This window comes from Chanodichthys erythropterus, chromosome 15, assembly GCF_024489055.1.
Source record: "Chanodichthys erythropterus isolate Z2021 chromosome 15, ASM2448905v1, whole genome shotgun sequence".
Taxonomy (NCBI): Eukaryota; Metazoa; Chordata; class Actinopteri; order Cypriniformes; family Xenocyprididae; genus Chanodichthys; species Chanodichthys erythropterus.
The window spans coordinates 36,930,011-36,954,999 of record NC_090235.1 but is presented as its reverse complement, the minus strand read 5'-3'; the positions used below and the strand labels follow the sequence as shown (position 1 = coordinate 36,954,999).

General features: G+C 41.4%; 1 protein-coding gene across 1 annotated transcript in view; it reads right to left on the bottom strand.

Moving 5' to 3' along the window:
* Window positions 1-5,862: 5,862 nt before the first annotated feature.
* The window catches only part of st3gal1l3 (ST3 beta-galactoside alpha-2,3-sialyltransferase 1, like 3), a 100,116-nt gene continuing 80,989 nt past the window's right edge, over window positions 5,863-24,989 (bottom strand). Inside the window, exon 6 of the mRNA XM_067411648.1 lies at window positions 5,863-6,027. Coding sequence (XP_067267749.1) covers window positions 5,863-6,027 — 165 coding nt within the window. The remainder of the gene's footprint in view (window positions 6,028-24,989) is intronic.

Here is a 24,989-nt window from a genome sequence, read left to right as displayed (position 1 = left end):
TGTCTCCACACCCCACAGCGTGAAGTTGCGGGAAGGCTTCTTTCCATCCTATCCTTCCTTCGCATTTGCTCCTTCTCCCCCACTTCCTTCCCTTTACACATTCTTCCCATCACTCAGTTCACTTAAAAAGATTATATACAAATTATAATGTTCTGTCAATGCAAATGAATTAACAGTCATGTTTGGTATCATTTGAAATGTCTCAATGCAACTGGTACAATGGTCTCGTCTACATGAAAGTAAACCAAAGGTATTAAAGGTTTTAAGAGTTTTAGAGATACTTTGGTTGCAACCATGGGTGTGCCTCTATCCCAGGGTCTTTCATCTAAATTACCTCCTGTTCCACAGCAAGGTGCGAACCCCTGAGGTCTGTGACCCTATTCAATGCAAATTCTGATTGTAAGTTCATGCCCCACATTGGGGGATGTTTTGTCTTGGTCTGAGTATTTAAAGAAATGTTGCAAAAGGCTCAAGGCGCTTGGGTATTCAGACGTGCCCTCATTGCTGGGTGTCTAGGACATTCAGCAGTGTGTATTTTCCTAATGTCAGGTATGCATTTTACTCTATTTCTGAGCATTTGATGTTTGGTATTGATCACCTTTGAATTGATTATGTAATTGGCATGATACATTTACCGGACTAATAAATTGTCACATTTGATTTATTCTGACTTACTCTGAAATTATTGACTTCAGTAGATTACGATGTATCCATTGTTACCGCAAATCTGCGTCAGGTTAGTAACGGACTAAAGTCCAGTTGAGTGGAGCATAGGGCACACTAACTGTGATTTTAGAGCTCCGACTAACACTTGGCACTAGCTCAAGTGTACTTAGACTGTAAAGGCTAAAATGGAATTTCCGTTTAGGACAACTAATCGACCAACCTAAATAGGGTGAGCCTTACCTCTGTTTATTGTAATGTTACTCTAGCTAAGTGTACATGGGAAACTATGGCATAACCAAACCAAAGCTACTATAAGAGAAGTAATATTGGTCGGCTTAACTGTAGTAGTGGTTGTGACCTCTGACTAGAATTAGTGTTACTCTAATTCAAGTGTATACAGTTCTATGGGGGACTAAACCAAATACTTTTAGAGAAAGCAAGCATGAGAGCGACACTCTATTAGTATAGTCAATTACCTCTGTCTAGTGACCAAGACTGGTGAGTTTGTGATCGTGGGCCCGCATATTAATGAATGGCCAGTGCGAGGACCCTGTGCGACACTGAGAACCGAATGAACAAGTAAAGTAAGAGTAAAGAGTTAAATAGAATATTCAAATGTAAAGCTAAATTTTTATACAAATGACCAATAATCAATTGACATTCTAAACTAAATTCGAGGTCATAATAACATGGAGTCAGATAAAAGATTATTTGGAATTAAACTACTTTGCCACGCTGAAAAGACCGAACGTGCAAAAGAGACCTTCCCCGCCCGGTGGGAAACCGCCATTGGGCCGATTGGGCGGGCCTTACACGTGCGATTTAGATGAAGTGACGTCACAGCTCCAGAATTATATTTGTTATATCTGTGGAACGAAAATAGTTACAGTGTTTGTTTTAATGGTACAAATCGTGCACAAATGAATGGCACCGGTTTGGAGCGATTTGAACGACATGGGGTGGAGAATGACATCACACGACCAAAAAATAATGCTCAAAATCTCGAACACCAAACCAGCACTAACGTTCATTTTTGTGGCACAAATAATTTATGGGGTGCCAACTTCACAGAGGCAGTACACTGACACATCCTCTGTATCCAACTACCAAATGCCTAATAACCTCACTTGATAGCATTTCATGGTCCAAATAATCCACTAGAAGTCAACAGCAGATTATGTTCCAATCTTCACACCTATCTCATTTAACAAAGATACATCATAACACACATATTCCTTATCTTTCCCTCCATTGGTAATAATAGCTGTTACATATCTGTTCATTGTTGATAACTACTATACAATCACATGTATGCCATCTGGTAATGACAGCAATCTCATGTACACCGCATTCCAAATTATTATGCAAATTGGATGTAAGTGTCCTAAACATTAAATTTTTAGTTTTTCAATTAAACTCATAGATGGTATTGTGTCTCAGGGCTTGTTGGATCATTGAAATGAATCTCAGACACCTGTGATAATTAGTTTGCCAGATGAGCCCAATTAAAAGAAAAGGTACTTAAGCAGGCCACAGGTTTCAAGCAATATGGGAAAGAAAAAGGATCTCTCTGCTGCCGAAAAGCATCAAATAGTTCAATGCCTAGGTATGAAAACATTAGATATTTCACGAAAACTTAAGCGTGATCATCGTACTGTGAAGAGATTTTTGGCTGATTCAGAGCACAGACAGGTTTGTGCAGATAAAGGCAGAGTGGGGAAGGTTTCTGCCAGACAAATTCATCGGATTAAGAGAGCAGCTGTTAAATGCCATCACAAAGCAGCAAACAGGTATTTGAAGCTGCTTGTGCCTCTGGAGTCCCGTGAACCTTAAGGTGTAGGATCCTCCAGAGGCTTGCAGTTGTGCATAAACCTACTATTTGGCCATGCCTAACCAATGCTCACAAGCAGAAACAGCTGCAGTGGGCCCAGACATACATGAAGACTAATTTTCAAACAGTCTTGTTTACTGATGAGTGTCATGCAACCCTGGATGGTCCAGATAGATGGATTATTGGATGGTTGGTGGATGGCCACCATGTCCCAACAAGGCTGCGACGTCAACAAGGTGGTGGAGTCATGTTTTGAGCTGGAATCATGGGGAGAGAGCTGGTAGGCCCCTTTAGGGTCCCCACCACACCAGAAGGTGTGAAAATGACCTTGGCAAAGTATGTAGATCTCTGAGGGTGGGAGGCAGTTTGCATCAAAACAGCAGCTCTGGGAGGCTATTCTGACATCCTGCAAAGAAATTCAAGCAGAAACTCTCCAAAAACCCACAAATTCAATGAATGCAAGAATTGTGAAGGTGATATCAAAGAAGGGGTCCTATGTTAAGATGCAACTTGCCCTGTTAGGATGTTTTTGATTGAAATAGCTTTTGATTTCAGTAAATATGACCACCTAATGCTGAAAATTCAGCAAATGCCCATTTTCAGTTCTTTACAACCTATAAAATATTTTAACTCTGTTGTGCATAATAATTTTGTGCATTTTCAGTTTTTTTATTTTTGAAATTTACATTTACATTTATGCATTTGGCAGACGCTTTTATCCAAAGCGACTTACATTGCATTATACTATACATTTGTATCTGAGTATGTGCAATCCCTGGGATCGAACCCATGACCTTGGCATTGTTAGTGCCATGCTCTAACCACTGAGCTACAGGAAAGCTTGAAATAAATACTGTTATCATTAGGAAGTTTGTTTAATAAAATTTGAATTATACCCTAATGGTTGATGACTTGAAAATTATACTGACTGTCATTTGCATTGTCTAATTATGAAAATCAGAGAAAGATATAATTTGCATAATAATTTGGAATGCGGTATAAGAACATGACATGAACGTGTTTGTAAATGCATAAATATATATCTGGTACTGAGTACTGAGCATACTGCCTGTAAATAGCCTTTGATTTGTTCATGATGACCTTATTAAAAAATGTCTTGACCATGCATATGTTACAGTTGCTGGTATACTAATCACACGACGAGGAGATAGAGTCAGAATAAGTCTTTACTAGGAGATAAACAGGAATCCACAGGAACATACACCAACTTAGTACGAACAATACCGGACAACACAAGAATAAAAAACACAGGGTATATATACACGGGATAACAAGGAGGGTGACAGCTGGGTGTGATGATGGTGGTGATCAGTTGCCATGGTGACTAACTGGTGGCGGGAAATGGAACAACAACAAGTCCAAAGCGGAGTGCACATGTGACATATCGCCCCCTCCCGGAAAGGTGCGCTCTCGCGCCGTGGAGAGGGGAAGACGAAGATGAGAAGGTTCCGATGGTGTAGGAGGCGGTTCAGGTGGCGGACGGTTACCCGGGAAGAGGCGAGGTGCAGGAGTCCAGGGAGGTGCAGGTGAAGGTGACCAGGGAGATGCAGGTGATGGAGACCAGAGGGGAGCCTTGAACAGAGGAAGTAGCAAAACCATCCAGTACACAGCCAAGACTGCGCCCCATGGCGGCGTCACTGGCGGGAGGAGCCATGGTGGTGTAGTCCTATACGCCACCATGGGGACGATCGGCAGTGGCGATGTCATCAGCGTGGGAGCCCACCATGTAGCCGGAACGCTGAAGACTTGAAGCGACCACAAAGACCTTGGCGACCGCCACGGAGCCGAAGCGACGACCCCCCGAGGAGGAAGCAGGTATCCGGAGGGCAGAGGTGGAGCTGGAGTGACCGAGGGCGGAGGTGGAGCCTGAGGGAGGGCTGAGCTTGCCGTTGCAGAAGGGGTGGAGGGCCAGAGAGCAGCGACTGGCCCACATGTCCGCTGCAGAGGCGTGGCGATGTCGGACCCAGGTGGAGCCGATGTGCCGAGGGAACCCAGCGAGACCGAATGGCCGATGGTACTTGCTGATGACGAGGGAGGAAGGAGCGTAGGTATAGGAGCCAGGTCGATGGGTCGAGGGGGAGTGAAGAGCTCTGAGGCTGGAGGCGGAATCCCAGGCTCCTCACGCCCAGGAGGAGGTGGCTCCCAGCAGTCCCGAGGTGGAACCCTACCACTGAGAGGAGATGGGGAAACTGAGGGGCTGATGGGAGACAGTGACAACTGGATAGCAAGCGTGGCTGGGGACAGAGGAGGGGTTTGGAGTGTGCTAAACAGTTCTTCAGAAAATGAAAGAGTCCCAAAAAAATCTTAAAGAGGTGGTGGGAGAGGGAGGCTGGGAGGGGCTAGAGACTGTAGAAAAACAGGTTGCAGATTTACCTCTTCAAAATCAGAAAAAATGTCTCCAAAGCTGACCAAAAACTCACTCTCAGTGGCAGGGGTTTGGGTGGAGCTCACTTCCATACCCTCATAATCCACTAAGATTCCCTCGGCGATGGATGGTACAGCCGGATCGCACACCTGGTCAGTCCCACGTTGATCAGGCTCCATGGCGATGTCCTGCTCGGTCGCTCTCATAGGCGCTGGCTCGAACGTCGCGACAAATTCCTCTTCGTGGTCTGCGGTGGGCTCATGCTGCCGATCCTCGCAGTCAGGGTGTTGATGGCTGTGCACTGGAGTAGGAGTGGGACTGGCGTCGTTGTCTGAGATATCCACAGTCATAGAAGATCCACATGACATCAGCACCCACTCCACATACTCACGGAAGCTCCCTCGAGGTCCTTCCCCGGACAGCAGCGCTTTAGTGGCAGTGTTGAGGCCGGCATATAGGAAGTTGCAAAGGCTGCTGTCCGGGAAATGTGTTGATGGAGCAAGAAACAAAAAATTGTCCAAGTGTGCCTCGAGGGAGCGGTCCTTCTGCTCAAGGCATAACAACAGATATGCGGGTGTGAACATGATGACAGAGACGGGAAGTAAAACATGAAAAACACTGAGACGGAAAACAAAAAAACACACGCCGCAAACTGTTTAACTGTAAAGGTCCGGTATTCTGTTACAGTTGCTGGTATACTAATCACACGACGAGGAGATAGAGTCAGAATATGTCTTTACTAGGAGATAAACCAACTTAGTATGAACAATACCGGACAACACAAGACTAGAAACACAGGGTATATATACACGGGATAACAAGGAGGGTGATTGGGAACAGCTGGGTGTGATGATGGTGGTGATCAGTTGCCATGGTGATTAACTGGTGGCGGGAAATGGAACAACAACAAGTCCAAAACGGAGTGCGCATGTGACAGCATAATATTAAGAATACTTAATAAATGTGAAATTTACTGTAATCACCATCCTTTATACAACCGAATTCCTTTTTTCTCATGAAGCTTAAGTGCAATATGATATTCATAGCTTCCTCCGTGATTGCCAGCATTATGATGATGCTTATTTTGTTCAAAGTAATGATGCCAGTTTCCATTTTCATCTGCTCCAAACCCAAATACACTCACCTGGAAAAGAAAAAAATAAATAAATGTATAAATAAATAAACAAGTGGCAACCAAATAATTTGTGTCTTTAATACCAATACCTCATTAGTTGTCATAGATATAAGAGGACATTTACATTTGGAACCATTTGTAAGAGTGCCAGAGGTTCAATCTTTGACCCAATCCCATAGCTGGACTGTCATTTAAGTTGGTTTGAGATAGACTTGCAGCAATATCATAACTTTGAAACGGTATCTAAGTTCAAACCGATGATACTGGTATTAGCACTGATTGGATGCTAGGGGGTGCTATGGGGTCATTTTTGCTGTGCAGTTGCCTACACAATATCATACTCAGTTACTGACATAACCTCGGTTCCCTTAGATACGGAACGAGTACTGCGTTGAATGTCTTATTATACATAAGATGAGACGCATATGGGGAAAACTCCTTTTTTCTCTGATTTCTGAAGCCTTTTTCAATCACGCAGTGAAACTGCATGGCCATTGGTTTGTGAAGTTAAAGTAAACGAGCCAATGATGGCGCGGCAGAGCTGGCTATATAAGTGGCCGTCTCACCATGGCAAATCAATTTAATTTAACTGAAGCGACGGCATGAGGCGTCTCGCGAATAGTGTGGCAAAGTACACAGTACTCGTTCCATATGTAAGGGAACCGAGTGTACGTCGGGAACCGAGGTTAGGTCGGTAACAGAGTATGTTCCTTTTCGATACTACACTCGTTCTGCGTCAAATGTCTTATTATAGATAAGACGAGATGCATATGGGGACAGTTCAATCACGCCGTGCTACGCAGGGGGACGACAGAGCATCAGGGTAGAGCACTTAAAAGGGCTTGCACCAGATACCTATAGGACAGGATGGCACGGACAACGGTGACTGAAATACTGTAGTCATCCTCCCAATCCCATATAGCCAAGGCGCCAATGGGGCCTAGGATGCATATAGTGGGCATGAAATGTAGTTATACCCGGACATGGTCGGGGACATAACAGAAAAAAACATAAGCTAGTCACAGCAGTGAGGTTTACACAGAAAGGACCTGTGTCTGAAGCGCAGGAACGTCCAGGTTATAAAACCTGACAAATGTGGCAACAGGATCATGCCCATGAGGAGGCCATGCCTCTCGTGGAATGCGCTCTTACGCCTAAAGGGCATTGAACGCCTAAAGAGGAGTAAGTGAGCGCTATGGCATCGACAATCCATCTGGAAAGTCTGGGCTTTGTGACCGGAAGACCTTTCGTGCGGCCACCGAAGCAGACAAAAAGCTGTTCTGCCTGGCGAAAAAAGGCGGAATGGTCAATATAGGTCCTCAGGGCCCTGACAGGACAGAGTAGGTTTGACTCCTGATCATCCTGAGAAGGAGGAAGAGCGGAGAGAATAACCAATGCGGAAAAGGGGGTGGATAGGACCTTCGGGATGTATTTATGTCTTGGTTTCAGGACGACCTTGGAGTCGCTAGGCCTGAATTCAAGGCAGGAGGGGCTCACAGAGAGTGCCTGCAAATCTCCCACATGTTTAACCGATGCTAAAGCTAGCAGTAAAGCGGTTTTCAGCTACAGGAGATGTAAGTCGGTAGTCTGGCTTGGCTTAAAGTCTGAGGCTGATTTGGGGCCTGGAGAACTTTTGACATGCCATGACATTTGTGTTTTTTTCAGTTGTTCATAAACATATTAATGACAAATGTGTCATTACACTGTATTCAGCACAAACTAGGCTACAATAATATGTGAGGAACATGTATGTGTTTTTGAAGGAATAACGTTTATGCATGGTTATTGAAAAAACAAAAAACTTAAGTCACTGAAATAAGGCCAAAAAATATATTAAATCTGTGTTCACAAGACTTCTGTGTATTGGAGGTTGTAGACTAGAGTTTTTGCTTCAAAATTATGTAAAAATTATCCTGCCTACTCGTTCATATAAAACAATATATCGATTTAGTTTTTGTAAGACACTTTTTGTCAAGAAACACAGTATGTGTGGAGGTGTGAATGACCATGAATAATGCTGTAATTCACACCTGAGAAGACAAAAGAACCTCTAATGACCTGCATATTAATGAGCTCTTTCAGACAGGTAGGCTTTGAAAAAACCCTCTGTGATCATGTCTCAAGCTCATCATGGTGTATATCAAACATACAGAAAAAACAGCAATACTGTGAAATATTATTACAATTTAAAATAATGGTATTCTATTATATACTTTAAAATATAATGTATTTCTGTGATGCAAAGTGTCTGAACAATTATGTTACCTCTGTGGCATTTCATATAGGCTTTAGCTTAAGAGCATGCACATTTGGAGAAATGGCAGCATTAGCGGATAATGAGCTGAATCATGGGCGTCTGACGTGTCTCTTTTGATACAGATTACATAAACACAGAATTTTTGTTTTCGATTAAAACTTGACATTTCAACGTTACTTTAGACATAAGTCTAATTTTTTTGTGATTAGTATTCATTAAGTTACAGTTCATTTTCTGAGAACTATCAGATTGGACTTCGTTCAGAGGGAGACGACAGATCACGCATCATGTTAGTTTTCTTTATTTTGCAAAAAGCACATCATTTTGTTTTTACTATGAGTGTACACAAATAAAAGAAGATATTGTATAGTTTCAATTGATATATTACTTATGTCTCTATGACAAAAAATGACAGAGTATTGTAAGTTTGTTTTGCTGCAATGTGAAAAAAAGTCCTCCAAAATGCACCAGCGTGTTTCCCGACTCCAGAGAGTTAAGACCTCTAAGCACCACGGATAGGTCCCAGGTAGGAACCGTGAGGGGATGGGGAGGGATCAACCTCCTGGATCCCTTAAGGAAGTGAACAACCAAGTTGTTTCTCCCTATCGACTGCCCTGCTATAGGAGCATGAAAGGCTGCTATTGCTGCGACATAGACCTTAAGGGTAGAGGGAGTACGGCCTCTATCCATTAAGTCTTGAAGGAAGGACAATATCTGTGATATGTCACAAGTCAATGGATTCACACCGCGGGCCATGCACCAGGCGGCAAAGATGGACCATTTCAGGGAGTAGAGACGTCTTGTTGATGGAGCTCTAGCTTGTGAGAGTGTTTAAGACATTCTCGGGGAGGCTTGCAGGCTCCCATTGAGAAACCACACATGATGATCCCACAGCTCGGGCTTGGGGTGCCTTATCATTCTTCTAGCTTGAGAGAGGAGGTCTTGCCTCAAAGGAATCGGCCATGGTTTCTTGGGCGATAACTGAGACCGGTCCAAGAACCATGGTTGGGTCCTCCACAGAGGAGCCACCAGGAGGACCTTGAGAGAACCCTCTCTGATTCATTTGACAACCAGGGGAATCAGAGCGATCAGGGGAAAGGCATACAGGAGGAGGCTGGGCCAGTCATGGGCCAGCACATTCCTGGTTTTTGAGAAATATATGAAGTTTGGGGTGGCTTGAATCAGAAGAACTGAAGCACTTTGGCAGGAAGCGTTGCATAGTCTGAGACAACTTCTGTGCGGCTGTGAAGCGCTCAGCAAAACCATCAACATCATGTGTTTCCTTCTGGAGCATCAGTGAACGTTTGAACCTTTTTTAATAGTTGTGTTTGAGTCACTCAGTGTGAAAAGACGAATCTCAAAATCATTCAGTCACTGCTGTAACGGGTTAAAATATGCAAAAGATGCTGGAAAACTGAAGAATCTGTAGGACCTGGAGGATTTTTCCGAAGAACAGAGCTCAGTTTAACTGCTCAGGACAAACAAGAGACTCATGAAGAACCATCACAAAACAAACAAACAGTCGTTGATCATCCAGGTAACCACACACAGTATTGAGAACCAATGGTTCACATACTTATGAATGGGGTTATTTTAATAAATTCAGCTATTGTTTTGTGTTGTGAACTAAATGCAAACATCTTTTATGTAAAATATCTTACTCAGGACAGTACTAAACAAAAAATAACATACATTTTGTATGATCTCTCTTATTTTATTAAAATAATTCTCATTTTCACAGATTCTGCAAGGGGTTCACAAACTTTTTCTTGCCACTGTATAGCCCAATACCCCGCCCCTTTTGGCAGGCTCGAGCGGGCTCGCTCAACATTGGCTCGCTTGGCTTTGCCACGCCGTCATTGGTTAGTTTGCTTTAACTTCACGAACCAATGGCCATGCAGTCTCACTGTGTGATTGAAAAACGCTTCAGAAATCTGAGAAAAAAGTTTTCCCCATATGTGTCTCGTCTTATTTATAATAAGACATTCGATGCAGTACGAGTGTAGTATCGAAAGGGAACGCAGTTGCAAGGTATTGTTTATAAGGTAGTGTTTCTGAATATGCATTGTATTTTTATTTAACTATAAATGAAATTGAAACTGAAAAGGGGAAATAAAATGATTAATTTACACACTTAAATGATTAGCCATGTGGGTCATGGGACCCACATTTGCCCATGTTCATGAAGCCGCGACCCAATTTTTTTTTGGATTTTGAACTAAACAAATTAATTATTAAAAATTGTTGACAGAGAAGTTCCGTCCCTCTTTACTTAACATATGCATACATTTTAAGAATACTGTACCACTAACTCTGATGAATAACAGGATAAGGTAAGGCTATTAAATACTAGTCCAAAACTAGTTAATACATTGATTCCAAACCCTGGTCCAGGAGTACTCCCAACACTGCACTTTTTGTGATGACTCTCTTTTCTGACACCCATCTGAGGTCTTGGAGTCTTTACTAACTAGCTGATGAGTTGAATCAAGTGTGTTTGATTAGGGAGACATCTAAAATGTGCAGTGCTGGGGGTACTCCAGGAATAGGGTTGAGTACCACTGAGTTAATTCATATTTGTTAATATAATAGAGTTAATAAGTTGGTATGAGCCACCAGTTATCAAAAATATAGAAAATTAGGTGAAAATAAAGTGGCATTTTGGAAACTACAGTTACCATTGTAAATACACAGTATTAACATGAACTGTTAATAAAACACATGAACACTGATCATGATGAATAGAATGAACATCATTCCTGCATGTAAATCCTTCCCAGTTAACATACAACGTACCAGTTACTTCATTTATATATACTTTTTGGTAATTTAAAGACTTACTAAACTTAACCACAACGTTGCATGCTCATCATTTTTTTTGCTCTTTTTATATAGTGAAGTGATATAGGCCCTAAAGCAACTGAAGAGTGCACGCTGTCAGCACAGTATAACGTTTGACAGGACAGGAAAGCTTGTTTTACTGAAGTGAGAGACTTTTTATTTCATTACGAAAATAATGTTAAAGTAATAAGACTGACATATAGCTTGACAACATCTCATCTGACAGGAGATACTAAATGCATTACAGGATACAGCATTTTTTGGTAACACTTTACAATAAGGTTCATTTGTTAACATTAGTTAATGTGTCATTATGAACTAACCATATGCAATACATTTGTTACTCTATTTGTTAATCTTTGTCAACGTTAGTTAATAAAAATACAGCAGTTTTTGCAGCACTGTTTGTTCATGTTACTTCACAGTACATTAACTAATGTTAACAAATACAACTCTTGATTTTAATAATGTATTAGTAAATGTTGAAATTAACATTAACAAAGACTAATAACTGCTGTAGAAGTGCAGTTCATATTTCATGTTAACTAATGTAGATAACTAATGTTAACTAATAAACCTTATTGTAAAGTGTTACCTGTTTTTCTTAGGCACTCTTAAACTGTGTCTGACAGAAGAGTGACTACTCTTGGGACCCACTTTTGGCTCATGACCTAACAGTTGAAAAACACTGATCTAAATCTAAGTTTGTAATTGTAATTTGTGCTATCAGTTCTCCATTACAGTGTGTTAGCACTACTCCAGCCTGCAGTATTATACGACAGCAGGTTATTTTATTTTTGGGTACTAAATACTAAATGTATACTAAATACTAATAATATAAGATAATTAATCAAACACAGCTGAACTCAACAAACTCATAATGACAATGACCATGGCAACAAGGAAGTGCGGGAATAGAGGGTATGCACGTGACGTCACCATCGGCCGAAGTGACTGCACTTATGCCCACTGAGTGGCAAAAAGACTGAGATGCAGCATTGGTTTTCACAGTGAATGCCGCAAAAAACACACAAAGCACATCTAAAACAGGAAAGAGCTTTGCGATTGACTGTACAAATAGATTTGACAAGAAATCTGAGGTATATTTTTACAGACTGCTGAAAGCTACAGAAAACAGAAGCTAATGGATCGCTACAATTCACAGAAACAACTGGACTCCAGGCAGCGAAATGTGGATTTGCAGTTATCATTTTATCAATATGTTGAATTTTAAGGTAAAATAACACTCCTATATTGTATTGACCACTCATCAATTAAATATTTACCTTAAATTCTGCACGATTGGATGTTTTTCAGCACTGACAAAAGTTTTAGGGCTGGACGATATGATGATATAACATTGATATAAGTGATCACCTAGATTTACACCTACCTATATTGTATTTATATAAAGCTTTTACAGGCAAATTTGCTTTATGTATTTCCCCAGCGTCAAAATCAGGCACATGAATGTCAGGAAACACGTTTCCTGGCTGCATGTCAATATGGATCATGGATCTTTGGTAAGTTGTAAGGAACACTATATCGAGTCCAACCTTCAGTTTAAACTGATAATCGTTTGTTTTACTTTACTTTACTTTGCTGCATTTTCACAGTTTCCCCTATTAAATCCAGTCATGCAGCAGACTCTTTTGCCACTCAGTCTGGCTGAAGGGGCGTGTTACAGTGGGAAAGTGGGACCCACTTTATATTAAGTGGCCTTAACTACTATGTACTTACATTTAATTAATCATTTGATACAATGCACTTATTGTGTACATATATGTTTTTACATTGTACTTATATTTTAAAAACACCTGCATGTAATTACATCTGTAATTAATTTCTGTAATTACATTTATAATTACACTGTTGACCCATCCCTTACACCTTACCCCTATCCTTAAACCTACCCATACCACCAAAGCTTTCCCTAACCTTACCCGTATCCCACCTGAATAGCAGCAAAAGTGTTTTGCAATTCAATATGAACCCAATAAGTACATTGTACTTAGTTTTTGATGTAAGTACATAGTAGTTAAGGCCACTTAATATAAAGTGGGACCGGAAAGTGACTTCAATGCATACCCTCTATACAAACAAAGAAACACAGGAACTGATGAAATACAAACTAAAAGTTTGTAAACTAAACTAAACTGAACATAATGGTGACAAATGGTTTCTGTAATAATAATTTCTATTTTTTCCCCAAACCACGTGGTGTGCTCATGGCACGATTATGACAAAAATCATAATTGCCAATTATTCCCATGAAACTTTAATTGTGATTATTAATTATGATTATCATAATTTACATTGAATGATGTTTTAGATAGCTTTTTACCATTGTTTGACATCAACTGCATGCCATATTTTTATATGAAAATAAACAAGCTGAAAACACTCTTCCCGTTGTTTTTCCATAGAGTTAAGATTCAAATGTTGGTAACACTTTTTATGAAGACCATGCTTATAATGAATAATAGCTCCATTTATACTTATTTATAAGCAACATATTTATGAAGACTTATTAAGACCTATACTGCATTATAAGAGCAGTTATAGTTACATTTATATTATTTATATAATTAATTAAGTCATGCATTTGCTTTTTTAATGCTCATGCTCATAATCCATTATACACTGATTTATAAGTATTAATTAGTCAGTTGTATGGTTCCATGAATGTACTTGTAAAGACGCAACCTGCATTGCTATAATGTTATTATATTATAGTTACAATGACATTTTATTCAAATTTATTTCTGTCAAATTAGTGAATATATTGTTTATAGCTGTGCTGTGTTCTTATAAATACTTATTGTGAGTAATAATACAGTTACTAATTTCTATAAATGCATCATTGATGCCTTAAGTAAAGTGAAAACATATGGGGCCCTATTTTAACGATCTAAACGCAAAGTGTAAAGTGCATGGCGCAGGTGCACTCAGGGCGTGTCCAAATCCACTTTTGCTATTTTAACGACGGAAAAACGGTCCGTGCGCCGGGGCGCATTTTTGAAATGGGTTGTCTCTATTCTCTTAATGAGTAATGGGTGTAACGTTAAAATAAACCAATCAGAGTGTCATCTCCCATTCCCTTTAAGAGCGAGATGCGCTCGCGCCATGGCGGATTGCTATTTACATGGTGGAATTTGTTGGCGGAAAAGTTGAACGCTTTTCAAGCGAAGAAATCGATCTGCTCGTGCGCGAAGTTAAACGTTTAGTTAGAAGGTAAACGAAGTTACATTTTTATATTTATGTAGCCTACACAATAATATTCTTTTACACTGTAATCCTTTTGTTTTTAATATTTGGCATGTTTGTGTGATGCGCATCCCTGTGTGTAATAAGCAAAGTCGACGTGCCAGACCAGCACGCCCATGGGCGCACTAACTGGCGCAAATGCATTTACTAATTTAAGGACGTGGCGCTGAACGGGAAAACGCGAACGGCGCCGGACGCAAACTAGCAAACACACTTGCACTGCGCCTTGCGTCGCATTGCGCCAGGTGTATTATAGGGCCCATGATGCAGTTTTCCTACATCAAATGTTAAGAAATCATGAAGATGTGCTCATCATACATTTTAAGTTGCTTACTTGTAAATGTAACTAATGAACAATAATTCCTGTAGTTATAATAATGATAATATTAAAAAAAGAAAATAGAAGAAGAAATCATTAATACAAACAGTTTAATTTTACATACTTGTAAAACACTGCAACAGTATTTTTAAAGTATAATTCCAAACTGCTTCAAGCGATACCATGCATATGGCTGAGGAGATAAAGATTTTAACAAATCAAAATTAAAATTCATGACCTCTAATGCAAACATTAGGCATTAACCCTCTGGAGTCTGAGGCTGATTTGGGGCTTGGAGAAGTTTTGACATGCTCTGACATTGTGCTTTTTTCAGTTGTTCATAAACATATTAATGGAAAAAGTGTCTGTCACGATCACGTCTGTTCCTGTCACATCCCGGACTACATTTCCCATGATCCTCCATTGCTCATCACCTGCACTCACTTCACAATCACTCCACACTAATCACCACACCCAGCTGCCACTCATTACCAGGACTATAAAAGACTGTCACACACACCACCTCACCACGAAGTCTTGATTACCCAGTGTATCATCTCCAAGCGTTTATATTCCTGTCTGCCTGTCTGTTACCGTTGCTGCCTGTTCCTGTTTCTTGACCCGTTGCTGCCTGTCCATACCCTTGCCTGGTATAGCGTTCTGTGTATGATATCCGCCTGCCTCGATCTACTGCCTGTACCCTGACTACGATTCTGCCTGTTCCTTACTGTTCCTGTTTGTTCCTGTTTTGACCCTGCCTGTACGACCACTCTACTTTAATAAAAGCTTGCACATGGATCTTATCATGACTCCCGCTTCGTTACAGTGTCATTACACTGTATTCAGCACAAACTAGGCTACAATAATATGTGAGGAACATGTATGTACATGTTTGTATTTTTGAAGGAATAATGTTTATGCGTGGTTATTGAAAAAGCAAAAAACTTAAGTCACTGAAATAAGGCCAAAAAAAGTATATTAAATCTGTGTTCACAAGACTTCTGGTTATTGGGGGTTGTAGACTAGAGTTTTTGCTTAAGAATTATGTAAAAATTATGCTGACTACTCTTTCATATAAAACAATTGTTACGTGTGGTTGTAGGGACAAGCACAACGACGATGAAGATGACGAATATAACAATACTTTAATTCCAAACAGAGAGAGACAGCATACACACGTGTTGATACAAACGAGAACGGACGAAGAGTAAGGGCAAACACAGGATATAAATACAAGAGACTAAACAAAGAAACTAAACAAGGTGATGGGATAATGAACGAGACACAGGTGGATCAAATGAACTAATCAGACAAACTGGGGAAAAACTAGGTCACAGGACACAGTACATGTAACATATCGCCCCCCTCCGGGTAGGCGCGGCCTCGCGCCGTATGGAGTCCAACAGAAGGGGGGGGCGGGGCGGGGGCTCTGGAGGAGGGCGAAGGGCAGATGAAAAAAAACCAAGTCCACAGAAAACAAAAATAGTCCAAGGGGGAGTGGAGGGTGGGAGGAGCCAAGGGGAAGCCTGGAGCAGGAGGAGCCAGATGTTGGTCCAGAGACCAACCATGATGAGGCCCCAGGGTGGAGTCGAGGACAGGAAGAACCATCGTGGGGAGATGAGAGGCGCCACCCTGGGGACGGCCGATGGAGAAGCCACCGATGATGGTGATCCAGGTGGAGTTGGAATGCCGGAGAGCCCAACCGACACTGCTGGATCTGGAGACCGAGCTGGAGCCGGGACGACGAGCATCCGAGGTGGAATCCGGGAACCTGAAGACTGAGATGGAGGCGGTGCGACCGAGGACGAAGGAGGAGACGGGGGGAAGGAGGAGCCAGGCGAAACCGTAGGTGCAGGCTGGACGACGTCTGACCAAGTCGGAGCCTGTGGGACGAGGGAGCCCGGTGGAGTCTTGAGGCTGAAGGTATCCGCTGGAGCCGAGGGAGGGAGGAGCCACGGCGAAGGCGAAGCGTCGACAGGCCGCGGTGGAGTGTTGGACTTGAAGGCTGGAGGCGGAGCCAGGAGAACCTCAGTCCACGGTGACACTGGTGGCCTGAAGCGTCGAGTCGGATCCATGCGTTTACGTGATGGAGTTGATGAGAGGCTGAAGGGTACCAGGGGAAGCAGAGATGAGATGGTTTGAGGAGGCGGGAGAGGGAGGTTGGGAGGGAACACAGGGCTGGACAGAACCAGCAGGGGCACGGACAGTTCTGAGCTGGACGGGACCAGCGGGGACACAAACAGTTCTGAGCTGGACGGGACCAGCGGGGAGACAGACAGTTCTGAGTTGGACGGGACCAGCGGGGAGACAGACAGTTCTGAGCTGAACGGGACCAGCGGGGAAACAAGACAAGGGGAATTTACCTCCTCAAACACATCCAATAAATCCAGAAACGTTCCTGTAGACATGACGATGCCATCCGCCGTGTTGATGTTGTGGTCGGGGCTCTCTTCCCAGCCCTCGAACTCCACTAACACTCCCTCGACAGCACACGATGTAGCGGACTCACGCACCTGGTCAGACACACCTAGCGGTTCACATCCCGGGGTGACGACTCCTTCCGTCCTCTCTTCAGGTTCGGTCTCAATCGTCCCGGCAGGTTGATCTCCGCGGTCTGTGGTGGGCTCTCGTTTCTCCGTCGTGCACGTCGATGGCGGATGGTTGGTCTCTGGATGTGGAGTGGTGCTGGTGTCGTCCTCAGCAGGGCCGATGGTGAACGGAGAGTTGTTGTTTATCAGCACCCACTCCACGTATGCGGCGAAATCCTCAGTTGGACCGCCCGCTGGAATGCGTGCCTTGGACCGCTCGCTCAGGCCGGTATGATAGTAAATACAGAGCGAGCGGTCCGGGATGTGAGTCAGGCACGCAAGCTGGAGAAAGTCACTGTTGTGCTGTTCCAGCGAGCGGTCTCCCTGCTCCAGGCAGAGGAGCTGGACTGCGGGTAGAGCCATGAAGGAAAAACAAAAAATAAAAACTGAAGTAAAACGCCGCCAAAGAAAAAACTGTTTTGGTCCGGTATTCTGTTACGTGTGGTTGTAGGGACAAGCACAACGACGATGAAGATGACGAATATAACAATACTTTAATTCCAAACAGAGAGAGACAGCATACACACGTGTTGATACAAACGAGAACGGACGAAGAGTAAGGGCAAACACAGGATATAAATACAAGAGACTAAACAAAGGAACTAAACAAGGTGATGGGATAATGAACGAGACACAGGTGGATCAAATGAACTAATCAGACGGACTGGGGAAAAACTAGGTCACAGGACACAGTACATGTAACAACAATAGAGAGATTTAAATTTTGTAAGACACTTTTTGTCAAGAAACACAGTATGCGAGGAGGTGTGAATCTGCATAAATAATGGGCCATTTACACCTGAGAAGACAAAAGAACCACATAATAATAACCTGAAATGACTTGCATATTAATGAGGCCTTTCAGCCAGGTAGGCTGTGAAAAAAAAACCCTCTATAATAATGTCTCAGCTCATCATAAACAGCAATACTGTGAAATATTATTACAATTTAAAATAATGGTATTCTATTATATTCTTTAAAATATAATGTATTTCTGTGATGCAAAGTGTCTGAACAATTATGTTACCTCTATGGCATTTCATATAGGCTTTTAGCTTAAAGGCATGCACATTTGGAGAAATATTGATGGATTCTTATATATTTATGTCAATTTTCTATACTGAGAAGTAATATTTATTGTCATCAATATGAGTGCTGGATACTGTGTTTTTAATTCATACTTGCAGCCGGAGGGCGCTCTCTGTGCACATTTAGTCCACAAATTATTCTAATGAAGAAGAGGACATTTCAGGAATGGTGTTTTTAATTCATACTTGCAGCCGGAGAGCGCTCTCTTTACACCTTTAGGCCACAAATTCATATAAAGAAGAAAAGGAACTAGGAACTAACGGCATGTCTTCTAGAGATCGCTAACCATGGCTTTACCATCCAAATAAACACTTTTCAAGACAATAAATACACGATTGAGACGATGTATGCATGTATTGCCTCTGAAAAGCGCTGGCTCCGTGGGCGTGGCCGCATTAGCGGGTAATGAGCTGAATCACAGACTTCTGACATGGCTCTCTTTTCATACAGATTACATAAACACAGAATGTTTGTTTTCGATTTGACTTCCACGATTTAAAACCTGACATTTCAACGTTTCTTTAGACGTAAGTGTCATTTGTTTTTGTCATTAGTATTCATAAGTTACAGTTCATTTTCTGAGAACTATCAGATTGGACTTCGTTCAGAGGGAGAGGAGAGATCACGCATCAAGTTAGTTTTCTTTATTTTACAAAAAGCACAACATTGTGTTTTTACTATGAGTGTACACAAATAAAAGAAAACATTATATAGTTTCAGTTGATATATTACTTATGTCTCTATGACAAGAAATGAAGGAGTAATTTAAGTCTGTTTTGCTGCAATGTGAAAAAAATCCTACAAAATGCGCCGATGCGTTTTCAGACCTCAGGGAGTTAAAGACATTACTAATTGGTACAGCAAACAAATGTCTCTGGAACTATTTTATATATGATCATTTATAAATCTATAAATGTCACGTTCCCGTTCATTCCGGACTCCAATTCCCATAATCCTCCCTGCCAGTCACCTGCACACACTCCACACTAATCACTAATCACCACAACCAGCTGCAGCACATTAACCGGACTATATAAGACTCTCATTCACCACACATCATTGCGAGGTCTTGTTTACTCTGTAGCAATTCTAAGCGTTATTTACCCTGTCTGTCTGTTTCTGATCCTGTTTGTTCCCGTGTACGATACTCTGCTGCCTGCCCTTTGGACTGTTTATTGTTTCCTGGATTTATGATTGTTATCTGCCAGCCCTGACCCATTGCCTGTATCCTGACCACGATTCTGCCTGCTCTCTGCCATTCCTGTTTTCCACTGTCCCACCCCTGCCTGTCTTACTACGAACTCTGTTTAATAAAAGCCTGCAGATGGATCTTACCTTGAGTCCCGCCTCGTTACAATATAGGTCTTAATGAGGCTTTATAAATATATTTATAGAATAGTAATACTTACTTATAAATAAGTATAAATGGGCCTATAAATCATTATAAGCATGGTCTTCATAGAAAGTGTTACCGAAATATCAACTATACATTGGTTTCTTTACATAAAAAAGTACAAATATGCATGCTATTATAATGTTATTGTACTGAAGGGTCAGTGGAGAGTGGATCCATTTGCAGCTTTTATTAAAAATACAACACAGTAACAGGGCAAAGACAGTACCGTGGTCGGGGATAGTCAAGAGGTTGAGGCTGGCAGCAATAATCAGAGTCGGGTCAAAGGCAATGGTCGTGGCAGGCGGCAAGCAAACAAAGTTCAGAGTCCAGGCAGTAATCAGGGCAGGTGGCAACGGATCAAGCAGAGTAAAACAGTCCAGGTAATAACAGAGAATCAGTCCACAGAAATAACGCTCAGAAATGATCACCTCGGCAAATCAAGACTTTGCGAGGTATGAGAGCGTGAGCGTGTCTTAAATAGTGTGTGTGTGATATGGTGCAGGTGCATGTGTAATCAGTCCCAGGAATGAGGGCCTATGGGAAATGGAGTCCGAATGGTGACAGTCAATATTCAGGGGATTGCTCCCTCCGGTGGTCCGGTGGATGAGTCGAGGCAGCCTCATTCATGACAGTTATACTAAAACTAAAAATGACAGATTTTTGCTTCAAAACAAAATATGTATTCCTAATTTTAGATTAAATCATGCAGGAAATACAAACACTGAACTCTACATGCAAACCTGCCATAATTAATAAGTTTTACTGTCCCCAGACTTTATGTAGGCCTATGTTGAAAATGTGTAGTGTGTTATATGGGAATAGATGTGTCATAAAAGCAGGGCTGTACAGTGTCACATATATATCGCACATTCTATGAAAAAATCAATCTGTGTGATGAACAAATTTACCTCAGTAGCATGCGTGGGATACAGTTTTGCATGTGTGTGAGACAGAGCCGCTTGTTTGTGTGTGAGATTAATCTAGGATTGCATGTTGCGTCACAAAGTTTTAATTAAATAATTATATTCGCAGGCAACCTGTTTCAAGGTGAAGTGCACAGTGTGGATTGATTAGTTTGCAGTTAATGCTGCTCCATCTCTGCAAGCACTGCGACTTTGAGTCACATATAATGTTCATTTAAAAAAGCAACATGCGCTAAACATTTTTCCAAACTTGTAATGAGATGTGTTTACAAACCTGTTATCCAAAAAAAGAGATCATTAGGACACAAGCACTGATGGTGTGAGGACCCTATTCTAATTGCTTGGTCAATTATTCTTCTCCGAAATGAATCGCATTTTTTCTGACATATTCAGAAAAGGCCAATGCAGTTTGCGAGTGAAATTTGCATGCATGTCCACTCCCCTGACATCCGGGTATGTAAGGGCCCACATGCTTCACTCAGGTTTGTGCTGAGGAGCCAGGATTGCATCTCATTTCTGTCAGCAGCAGTTCAGAGTTGTGGCATGAGAGACACAACGTCTCCGTTCCCTCCATCAGTGAATGAGGGTTAAATATCACTTTACCAAACCTCTTTCCAGAGACCTTGGCATTGTTGTATATTATCAGTATATGATTTTGTAATTCACATTAGATGTAATATAACTGATGTTAGTTAATAACAAATAATCTTTCGTTTATTTGTTTGGTGCATAATAAGGTTCTTCACCTTAGTATTTTCAGAGAAACAGTTCATCTTTCCATAAGATAACGTAACTCTTCCATAGCCACACCCAACTTAATCACATGTATTTTATGTATCTTATGCACTTTCTTCCTTTATCATTCATGGTATTCATTTAGTAGTTGTGTTAGTTATTCTTGTTTATTCTTTGTTAATAAAATTTATTAAACAATTCTTCCACTGATAATACAGAAGAGGCTATACAAGTTAGTAATCTCACCAATCTTTCATATAAATTAACTGACCACTTTACATTAACCCTCTGGAGTCTGAGGCTGATTTGGGGCTTGGAGAAGTTTTGACATGCCCTGACATTTGTGCTTTTTTCAGTTGTTCATAAACATATAAATGACAAAAGTGTCATTACACTGTATTCAGCACAAACTAGGCTACAATAATATGTGAGGAACATGTATGTACATGTTTGTATTTTTGAAGGAATAATGTTTATGTGTGGTTATTGAAAAAACAAAAAACTTAAGTCACTGAAATAAGGCCCAAAAAAGTATATTAAATCTGTGTTCACAAGACTTTTGGGTATTGGAGGTTGTAGACTAGAGTTTTTGCTTCAGAATTATGTAAAAATTATGCTGCCTACTCCTTCATATAAAATAATATATTGATTTAGTTTTTGTAAGACACTTTTGTCAAGAAACACAGTATGCGTGGAGGTCTGAATCTGCATGAATAATGGGCCATTTACACCTGAGAAGACAAAAGAATCACATAATAATGACCTGAATGACTTGCATATTAATGAGGTCTTTCAGTCAGGTAGGCTGTGAAAAAAAACCCTCTGTAATAATGTCTCAGCTCATCATAAACAGCAATACTGTGAAATATTATTACAATTTAAAATAATGGTATTCTATTATATTCTTTAAATATAATGTATTTCTGTGATGCAAAATGTCTGAACAATTATGTTACCTCTATGGCATTTCATATAGGCTTTTAGCTTAAAAGCATGCACATTTGGAGAAATATTGATGGATTTTTCTTATATATTTATGTCAATTTTCTATACTGAGAATTAATATTTATTGTCATCACTATGAGTGCTGGATACTGTGTTTTTAATTCATATTTGCAGCCGGAGGGTGCTCTCTGTGCAGATTTAGTCCACAAATTATTCTAAAGAAGAAGAGGACATTTTAGGAATGGTCTTTTCAATTCATACTTGCAGCCGGAGGGCGCTCTCTGTACACCTTTAGGCCACAAATTCATATAAAGAAGAAAAGGAACTAGGAACTAACTGCATGTCTTCTAGAGATTGCTAACCATTGCTTTAACATCCAAATAAACACTTTTCAAGACAATAAATACATGATTGAGACGATGTATGCATGTATTGCCTCTGAATTTGCGTCTGAACAGCGCTGGCTCAGTGGGCGTGGCCGCATTAGCGGGTAATGAGCTGAATCACAGACTTCTGACATGGCTCTCTTTTCATACAGATTACATAAACACAGAATGTTTGTTTTCGATTTGACTTTCACGATTTAAAACCTGACATTTCAACGTTTCTTTAGACATAAGTGTCATTTTTTTTGTCATTAGTATTCATAAGTTACAGTTCATTTTCTGAGAACTATCAGATTGGACTTCGTTCAGAGGGAGAGGAAAGATCACGCATCATGTTAGTTTTCTTTATTTTACAAAAAGCACAACATTGTGTTTTTACTCTGAGTGTACACAAATAAAAGAAGACATGCTATAGTTTAAATTGATATATTACTTATGTCTCTATGACAAGAAATGACGGAGTATTTTAAGTCTGTTTTGCTGCAATGTGAAAAAAAAATCCTGCAAAACGCGCCGATGCGTTTTCAGACTTCAGGGAGTTAATTCGAAATGAATGAAAAGCCCCTGTTGGGAGTGTTCTCATACTGCCAAAAAGACCTTTACTGGTGCTCTGAACTAGGAGAGGGAGGAAGTGGTCATCTGATGTACTCATAACCACACCTTAAGTGACGTGTGATCCAAAAATCACAACTTCAGCGGTGACATGATTACCAATCCTTATTTTACTTAGCGTCCTTAGATGGGCGAAAGTAAAAACACTACAACAGCCTTCTCCTTCTGCTGTCCTATAAAGCAGACAAAGAGTTGATCAGATAACCTGAAACTTTGTGTGCAATCCAGATATATGTGCAAAGCATGCACTGGGCACAACAGAGACAAGGCTGGGTCTCCTTCATCAGAAGGGAGCGCTTGCAAGGTTACCACTTGATCCCTGAATGGGGTAGTTGGAACCTTAGACACCTATCTGGGCCAGGGTCTCAGGACCATGTGAGAGTCTCCTGGTCATAACTCTAGGGATATGTCTTGTTAGCAGAAAGGGCTTGTAGATGCCCCACTGGGAAACGCATACCTGCGTAGGTCCCTGTGCCAGCTGTGTGCCAGTGCATCTGTGCCGAGGGGCACCTCAGTCAGGGATTACTACAGAAGACAGTGAGAGGATTCCTGAGAGGCGAACAGGTCTACCTGTGCTTCGTTAAATTGAATCAAAATCAGCTGGGTCTACACTCTCCTCGAAGCATAGCCTATCACAAGAGCAAATCCACCGGACGACTGAGGTTGCACAGCATGTGAGTGGCTCGCGGAGACGTCAGTCACTGCTGACTTGAAAGAAGGAGATGCCGGGTGAGGTGTGACATGCGAGGAAAGTGAATACCGCCCTCGTGGTTGATATAAGCCACAGTCCCTGTGTTGTCTGTACGGACCAGCACGTGCTTGCTTTGAATCAATGGTCGAAACCTCTTCAAGGCTAGAAGCACAGCCAACAACTCTTGGCAGTTCAAGAGTTCATACTTACAAATAAAAATTGTAAGTATTAATTTCTGGTTAGTAAAGTAACCAGGAGAATGTGAGGAGACAGGGTGATGGAGGTATGCTGAAAACTATTGAGGGACGTAGGTGAGTCAACTGTGTATATATATATATATATATATGCATCCTCTCATGCTGATTGGGTAGACATGTTGATTGCTGGTTGGAATGACGCGAGGATCATTTGTTCCTCCTAACTTTGTTAAAGAGTATATCGGATGCCAATTTTCCACAAGTTAGTATGATTCTTTAGGGTTTTCATGAAAAGTCTATTACATACTCTGATTAAAATTTCTTATTGGTTGTGTAAAAAAAACGTCTCGGTTATGTAACCTGAAGGAGGGAACGGAGACGTACGTCAGTAGTGACCGACGAATTGGGATATCGCTTAGAGAGCCCTATCATCTTCGTGTAAACTAAAACAAGCCAATGGAATTGGCGTGCGATATTTGCATAATGCGCACCGCCCCCGACAGGTGTATATAAATAGGAAGCAGATGCAATCGCACTCTGTTTTTCGCTGAGGAGACAACTGGTGTCCGCGCTACAGCGAGGGTACAGAAACTGTGGCGACGGGACGTACGTCTCCGTTCCCTCCTTCAGGGAACGAGGGTTACATACGTAACCGAGACGTTCCCTTTCAGTCGGTCACGTTCGACGTACGTCAGTAGTGACCGACGAATTGGGATCCCAACTAA